The sequence below is a fragment of the Podarcis gaigeae genome (genome assembly GCF_964106915.1).
Source record: "Podarcis gaigeae genome assembly, chromosome: 1".
Taxonomy (NCBI): domain Eukaryota; kingdom Metazoa; phylum Chordata; class Lepidosauria; order Squamata; family Lacertidae; genus Podarcis; species Podarcis gaigeae.
The window spans coordinates 125,657,647-125,665,825 of NC_139678.1; the positions used below are offsets into that span (position 1 = coordinate 125,657,647).

At 43.3% G+C, this 8,179-nt stretch overlaps 1 protein-coding gene across 2 annotated transcripts in view; it reads right to left on the bottom strand.

Annotated features, from left to right (window-relative positions):
- The window catches only part of SATB2 (SATB homeobox 2), a 121,770-nt gene extending 115,212 nt beyond the window's left edge, over nt 1-6,558 (bottom strand). The window contains exons 1-2 of one of the 2 annotated variants that reach the window (XM_083707949.1): nt 5,721-6,558; nt 4,374-4,601 (exon numbers count right to left, since the gene is read on the bottom strand). In XM_083707949.1, coding sequence (XP_083564075.1) covers nt 4,374-4,542 — 169 coding nt within the window. In that variant the 5' untranslated portion in view covers nt 4,543-4,601; nt 5,721-6,558. The remainder of the gene's footprint in view (nt 1-4,373; nt 4,602-5,720) is intronic. The other variant, XM_083707950.1, reaches the window with a different exon arrangement.
- Nucleotides 6,559-8,179: the final 1,621 nt, after the last annotated feature.

Here is an 8,179-nt window from a genome sequence, read left to right on the forward strand (position 1 = left end):
CAGATGACAACTTATATCAATGCTCTGATCAATGTGTCCTATCTGAATGCTTCAAACATTAACCTTGATTTCCCATCATTAGATTTGTCAACAGTAATAAAGGGTCACAACATACTCCTACACCTGGTTCTACTAGTAGTAGTAATTACTTATATGTTACTGCTGTCAACAATAGTACGCTAGGCCTGAAAACAAAGACTGTAATTCTACTTGGATGTAAGAAACACTGAATTCAATGACACTTAAATAAATATTCATAAGACTGGGCTTCATGTTTGGTATCTAACACTGCAACCATGTTCGAACTTCTCTTGAAGTAACTCCCACTGAATGCAATGGGCCTTTTATTCTGAGTTAACACCAATTAAGGCCTAGCTATAAATTATTCTGCTAGCTTTTTAAAACATAATTATCATTTATCTGATAAACACTGAACCAGATTAAGAAGTGTACCTATATTTAACTTCCAAAAAGACAGAAACTGAATATTTTATAATCAAAACAGCTGTATTCAAATATGCGTATTTCTCTTAACATTTAAACTGTATAGGTTATCATTTATTTTATATAGCCCATTGAGAAATAGCACAAAAGGTTGGTCTTCCAATAAAATATTAAAATATAACTTTGTTAAACATGCCGCCGCCCCTCAACTTCTATTTAGGTAAATTTCTAATAGTTTTTGAATCAGTATTAACATCGTAAAAAAGATGCACTTCAAGCTTCTACCACCACTATAGGAATCAATTGGTATAGGTGAAATATCCTACTATTATACTAGATTTTAGCATGTGGCGCTAGTGGATTCTATATTTCAGTTTATTTCACCAAAGGACAAAACAGAAGATTTGTTTAAAGTAACCCCCACTGATTTTAACACTTCTAAATCTGTTAAATTAGGATCATAGCCTTAATTATTAAGCACAGTTTTTACTTGAGTTCTTCAGACTGATTTTCCATCTCTTAAAGACTAATAAAATGTAAATGCACATGAGAATTGAAGAATCGTGAACACAGATACATTTTAATCAGGATTTTTACAAATCTGAGTTTCCTGACCATTAATCATCCTTTTTCAAAATCCTTATGGAGCGAATTACTAACTGAGAGGGGACGCCAATTCTAGTAAGTGAATGTTACCCAGCAGGGATATAAAGCTGTCAACACCACAGAGCTCTTGCTTGCTTTAACCTCTCTCCCAGGCGTCATATGTGTTTTAAAGAGATATTTGCCTTTTTCTCCCACAGTCTCACTATAAAAACTGCCAATCATGAGTATCACAGCACTTCTGTTTTATTACATAGATGTTTAAAACAGACTACTTAGGTAACTGCAGGAAGTGCTAGAATACCTAAGGCAAAAAAAAGTTAACCCTGACTACTTCAGCTAAAATTAACACTGTAAATAGTAAAAGGTTTTTAAGTCCCCAGGGAAACTTACTTCTACCACACCCTGCTTAACATTTGTTTAGGATTTTTCAAGACTTTTATCTCTCTTCCCAATGTCAAAAAAGTTTTCACTCTAGAACAGCTATTATGCCACTAGTTACAGAACTTCCCGTAAAATCTATTTTACCATGCCTTCCCCTCCCAAAAAAACAGTGAAGTACAATTGCATATCCATGCGAGTTTTTGCCTTTACTTAGAGATATCATTATAAAGAATAAGGAATTCTAAAAATAGGAAGTCTACCAATATAAGTTCATCACTTGGCCGTGTCTTCAGATCTGTTAACTCATTATTTAATCAAATAGAACATAGTGATAATCCATGTATTATCTACTTTCACCCCACAAAGAGAAACAAGAGAAGTAGGGTTCTATAGTCATGCTATTTTTAAAGCAACTGATGTGAAATTCAGGAACTTTCCTCAGCTTTTCATTAAATATCAAACCCACCATATATGAAAAATCTTGGAAATTCTTTTAACTATACTACATGTTGAATATTAACGTAACTAGATAGTATCTTGTTAACTAACTTTCATAGGCCAAATATTTTTACACATGGCCTTAGTTTTCCTTGCTGGTATAACTATTTTCACCTCTATAAAAATCATATTTGAGTGTTACAGTTACAGTAAAGGTACAACTTTCATACCATTGCAATACAGCTTTTAAAGCTACATTGTGATTTGTACTGAAAAGTGTCATCGTTTTAGAAAGGGATGTAGCAAAAAGCCATTCATGAGACAGTTAAGCTAGTTATCCTAAAAGATTTTAATATAAAATGACGATCAATTTAAAACAGACATTGCCCTATCAAGATAGTAGCACTTAAAGTACTTTAAAAAATATGTATTGCTGAGTTGAGAAATCAAACATTTTTTCATTCTTACTTAAAAATGGAACACTAGCCAACAAGTACAAGGACTACAAGCAACTTTATGAAACAAGAAGTTAACAGAAAAAATGTATCAGCAGTTCATATGAAGGTAACCCCTTAGGAGCTGGCCTTGAGTAATGAAAGTCTCCATGTAAAACTGAATAAAATCCTGTATCCAACATCACACTTGACTGAACGTCTACAGTTTGAACAGTTTGATATCACAAACTGTTGTGACCTTCTTGTGGCAAAGCACTGAAGCAATTTGGAAACATACATAGGCCAAAATTTAAAAATGAGCCTCCCACACACACCTCAGTGTAGATTAGAAACCCAAAAGACATTAACGCAAACCCGCAAACCCTTTCTTAAAAAGCAATAATGCTTCAAATAGCCCCCAGCTACTGCAGGGCATATCTCGAAATATTTACAGAAAGATTTAGTCAGCAGCAAATCCACAAGTACTCCATTATTACTTTTTAAACTTTCTTTCTAGCATAATATTTAATTTAACACTTTTTCTTTTCTGCCTCTAAGAACAAATCAATAAGAGCAAGAGTGAGAAAAAGGTTCATTCACCAACTCTCTAAGCATTGTCTAAACTCTTGTATCCACTATTAGCTGTCTTTACTCATTACTTATTATCTTAGAATATACAGATAACTAACTTAGGGGAAGAAGATAACCTCAACCTACTGCTTCTTAACTATCTTTGGCAATTAGTAATCCCACTGAGCAAGCTGCATTTTCTTGCATTTCTTCCTATGCAATAAGATTTTTGACATATGTAATATGTTACATATTTTGCAGAACAACCTGTTTTGTATGTATTTTTTTCTTCTTTAGAAACTGTGCAGAAATATTAGATCCTGCACTTATATCTGGGTGCAAAGATAAGGTAAAAGAAGTGAGAAATCATGACATTCAGAACTAAAGATCTTTAAGCAGCTGCATGTTTGGGATTTTATCTACTTGGGACACTGAAATCATACCACAGAACATGGAAGAAAGAGTATCTAGAAAAAATGATATATACACTGTCCAACAACTCTAGCAGTGCATTTAAAAAATCATTCTAGCAACTGTCCATAAAAGGAAAAAAATATCCCATTTTGTTTCGGAGAGTATTCTTTAAAGTTATTATCTTGTACATTTACTTGGTATTATATTCTACTGATTGCTATGAAAAGTTTTCTTCCAAATAAGTGTGTTGGGACCCTAGAACATCATTAAGCTACTCTACTGGATTCCATAAATCTCAAATAAGCTAGACTAGTAATAGGTACAGTAAGTGTACGGCAAATAAACTAGACTCATAAGGTGTATAGTACAGCAAGTTACCAGTACTCCTATTTAGAAACAAGCCATTCATAAAATTTTGAAGAACAAATTCTTTTTCTCCATGCATTCTTAGCTACAAAAATGAATAGATTTTCACCATTACAAGACTAAAAAAAAACCCAACCCGCTTTCTGAGATACAAGTAAGATAAGCTTCACTTTACAATTCCAAAACTTTTATAAAATATTCTAAATTAGCTTCCAGTTAAACTGTAAAATACTAGGGATATAATTAAATTCCTTTTTAATTGAGTTAAAGAACTAATATTTTTGTCCCATGATGCAAATACAGTAACAGTGCAAAAAAGTCATGATTTAGAAAGCAACCCAGAACAAAAGCCAAACAAAAAACCCCAGAACATTTTATATGTCCTTCTAACACAGGGGCAGAGAACGGAACACCTTTAAGCTTTCCAGGAAAAGCTAAGAACTCTAACAGTGACATAACCAGCTAACACCTCATACACAGTGGCAAGATGCCCAAAATATGCCACCTTCTGTATAAACCACTTTCCTGTTTAACCATAATGAGGCTGTTGGTTACTGATGAAAGAAGCAAGAGGGACGTTAGCAGTCTGCCACTGACTTTCTTCCTGTAACCCTACACCAAGAGACACTCAAGCTTCACCAACCTGAACCCTGACACCCTGTGCCATTGTAACACAGCCGTCAGCCTGTTATGTATACATTAGTCAACTAGGTTTGTTACCTCCCACTGATTTGGTGACAGAGCCATTGGGCCTCCCTCGGGCTCCCATAGGGCTGCCATTCTGTTCAAGTCTGGCCACCTTCACAGGGGGAGGACATTTGACATCAGGGCTGCCGCTCCCTCTGTCTGGGCTATCCCTTAGACAGGGACTCTCACTTCTCCGGTCCATACTACTTTGAGTTGGAGACAATGTTCCCACAGGCAGATCACAATAAAAGGAGCAAGGACCTAGAAAAAGAGAGAGAAGAAGAGGGAAAAAGAAATGAGCAGTACCACTTCAGAAGCATCCAAACTGAATGTATCAATTAATCACATATGCATTAAAAAAGGAAGAGCACTTCAAGCCACAATTTAAAACGATCTGCATAAGCATGGAGGAACTTAGCCAGAAGGCTTCGCTTTTGCACCTGACTAGTGAACGCGCTTCCGATGCTGCTGCTGCTGCGAGCCGGCAGCTAACAAGGAAGGGTCACGGAAGTTGATCATTCATTCAACTTCAGCTTTGTAAACCAAGTTATTGCTAGTACCGAAGCTATTTACAGGCTACGGTTTTCGTCTTTGGGGTCCAGTGCAATTTAGAAAAGCAAGGGACTTGGGCAAACAAATCTATTTAGAAGCAAGTATGCAGTACACTGTATTCAAAGGACTAATGCATTTCAGATGGCGTGCGAACCAGTAAAGAGGTTCAATTAGGTACCTAGTAATACATTTAAAAATGGGTCCAGTACCGGGAGAACTAGGAAGGAATGGCAGGCAGATCTATTTTGACACCTAAGGTCACTTAAAAATGTAACCCCACTTCCAAACTTAATTTTAAAAAAGCATTTTTTTAAAAAAATACTGCGTGCCAGGCATCTTCCTCTCTGCTTTTAAACACACTTAGAAATCGATGCCTTAAGTCTATTCTTTGCCGCTTCTTTCCCGCTTTGTTTTGTTTATTCTTAGGCAAAGGAACATTAAAGTACAAATTGGATCGGCAGGGAAGGGGGGAAAAATCCCTGCATCCTCCGGGATTTCCCCTTTGCTAGAATGTGCATTGGCAGGTCGGTTCGATATTTTGTGCCGAACTGCTATCTCAAGCAGATTGAGTTTTCAAGCTTGATTACACAACGTAGCGCAGCAAAAACCAAAAAAGAGAGAGAAAAGCCACGGCTAGAGCTGTTTGCGGAGTCACGCAGAAACAAACAAATGGGAGCGTAATATAGAATAGCAACATTTCAGCCAAAAGCACCTCCGTCACAGCGAGAGACATCCGTAAATTATTTTGTTTGCTTCGATCTAGCTGCTTAAGAGAAACCTTTCAGGACCACCGCCGTGAATATCGGAGAGCTTTCCTGGAGTACTTACTGCTTATAGTCTGTCCGTAACTTGGCTGAGTTGGGCTCTGTCCATGGATCAAAAGTAGAGAATCCAGGGTGGAAAGTTTTCTGGGTTCCTCTCTGCACGTTATTATTCTCTCCTCGTCTATTTCGTCTCCCCCAACCCACCGCCACCTCAAGTCCCGATGGTTTTGGGGGGGAGGAGGCTTGCGCTCCCAGGTCAGGATGCCTCGCCGTCTTGCGCCAGAGTGGGCTTTGGGTGCTTGGAGGAAAGAGCTCTTCCCGAAAGGGCACCCGAGGTGGTTGTGAATGCGAAAGAAGAAGCGAGAGAGAGCCCTGGGATCGATGAGGAAGTAGAGGGAGGGAAACACTAATTTCTCTCACCTTCCAGCAAAAAAAAAAAAAAAAGGTGGTGGGGGGGGAGAGAAATCAAAGAGGGGAGGGGGAGGAAAAAAAGGGGTGGAGAGGCTGCCTCTAAAGAGGGGAGAGGGAGAGATGCTATCCCGAACGAGCAGGAGAAGAAGAGGCAGCAGGAGCCGGTGCTCTGGTGGCCGCCGAGCAGGCAAGCAGCGCCCGATGTGTCACTTTCAATCTCTCCCTCCGCCAGGCAGTGAGAGCAGCAGCAGCAGCAGCAGCAGCAACAACAACACGAGGGATTCGCCAGAGAGGAGACAAATGATTATTAGTTGCGTTGAGTCATCAAGCAAAGTGAGTCCTTTTCTGGGGTTGTCCTTCCTCGCTTTGGGGTTTTGTTTTTTTTGTTTCCCCCCCCCCACCCGCCCCACTTTAGGGTTGGTGTGGTTCTGGTGGCGATGCCTTCCCCTCCCTCCTTCCCTCGCTTCCTCCTTCCCTCCTCTTGGAATCCAAAATAAAAAGCTCAGCTTTCTCCCTTCTTCTGCTTCCCCTCCTACTTTTCTTTTCTTTTCCCCCCTCCTCCTCCTCTCTTCCCTAAAAATAGTCTCCCTACGTTAGCTTAGGGGCAGGATAGAGCCCTTCCTCTTGGCCAAAAAAAAAAAAGAGGGGGGGGGGTTGCAAATTGCGATTGCTGCTGCTGCTGCTGCTGCTCCGGCCGCCAGCACTGCCGTTTTGCATGCATGCAGGCGGAGGACAGAAAGAGAGAGAGAGAGAGAGAGAGAGAGAGGCTCGCCCGGCAGGAAATTAAAGCCCAATAAATATATAATAAATGGGAGACACGCGGCGGTTCGCGCAAGCACACGGGCGAGGCAGAAGAAGAGCAAACTTAAGGCGCCGGGCGGGGAGAGGCGGGAATGGTGGGGAGGAGAGAAGAAGGAGCGAGGGAAGTAACGCGGCGGGAAAGGGGGCCGGGTTGGAGGGAGGAGAGGCGTGTGAAATGGTGGGGCGGCGTGGAGTGGGGGGGGGAGAGAGAGAAGGGGGGTTGACTGCTGGGTCGGCAGAAGGGAGCGAGTGAGGGGGGAAGAGCAGCAGCAGCAGCCGCCGCCGCCCGGGACACCCGAGGAGGCGGAAGGGAAAGGCGGGAGCGTCCATTCCGGGCGCCTCCTTCTCCGGGTCCGCAGCGACCCGAGGCCTCAAAACAAGCGCGCCCCCCCCTACACACACCCCTCACGGAAAAGGGAGACGCGTGTGCCCCCCCCCACACACACACACACACCGCCCCGAGTATATGAGGGGGAGAAAGAGAGCGGGAACTGCCTCAACCGCCGCCTCAGTCCTGAGGAGAAAGCGCGCGAGCGAATAACCGCACACACTGCTGCTCTTCCCACCAAACCGCCCCCCCCCCGCTCCCCTCCTCAGCCTGATAACGGTCTATCTCGCGCGCGCCGCTTTTCGGCGCGCGCATTCCAGGAGTCCGGCACGGGTGGAGTTGAGGGGTCGTGAGGCGGCCGAAAACCTCCGGGGTTGGGGAGCCGCTTTGTTGGCGGGGAGGGAAGGGGGTTTGGTCTTTTGCTGTTGTTGTTGTTGTTGTTTCGGGGGCGGCCATGAGGAGAGGTCATGGTGGTGCCGCTCAGTGGTTAGAGAGAGAAGCTGAGGCGACGCTTCTCCCGCTCGAAACGGCCATTCCCTGAGGGACGGGAGCGGCTGCGGTGCCCCGTGAAGGGGAGCCGTTGCGCGCCCCCCCCCGCCAGCTTTTTTTGGGGGTAGTTAATAGACTGGGGGGGGGGAGAAGCCGCTAAACACCCTCCTTTTCTCTGAGGGGGGAGGCCCGCTCCCGTCGCCTCCTCCGCCCCACCCAGGCCAGGCCACGGGGACCTGCTTCTGCCTCAGAATCGAAGCGGCACCCTCGCAGCATTTAAGGTGGCGCGGAAGGAATCCCTCCCCTTTAAAGAAAAACTTCTATTCCCGCACTGTCTTGTGGAGGCGGGTCGCCGCTCACCCCCGGCCCCTCTTTGTCTCCCCACACCTTCCAAGTCCTCCCCCTGCACCGCGGCTTTAAAAAAAAAAACACCCCCAAAAAATTTCGGCGCTTTTGCCGGGGAAGCTCCGGAACTCGGCGCGTCCACCTTAAGA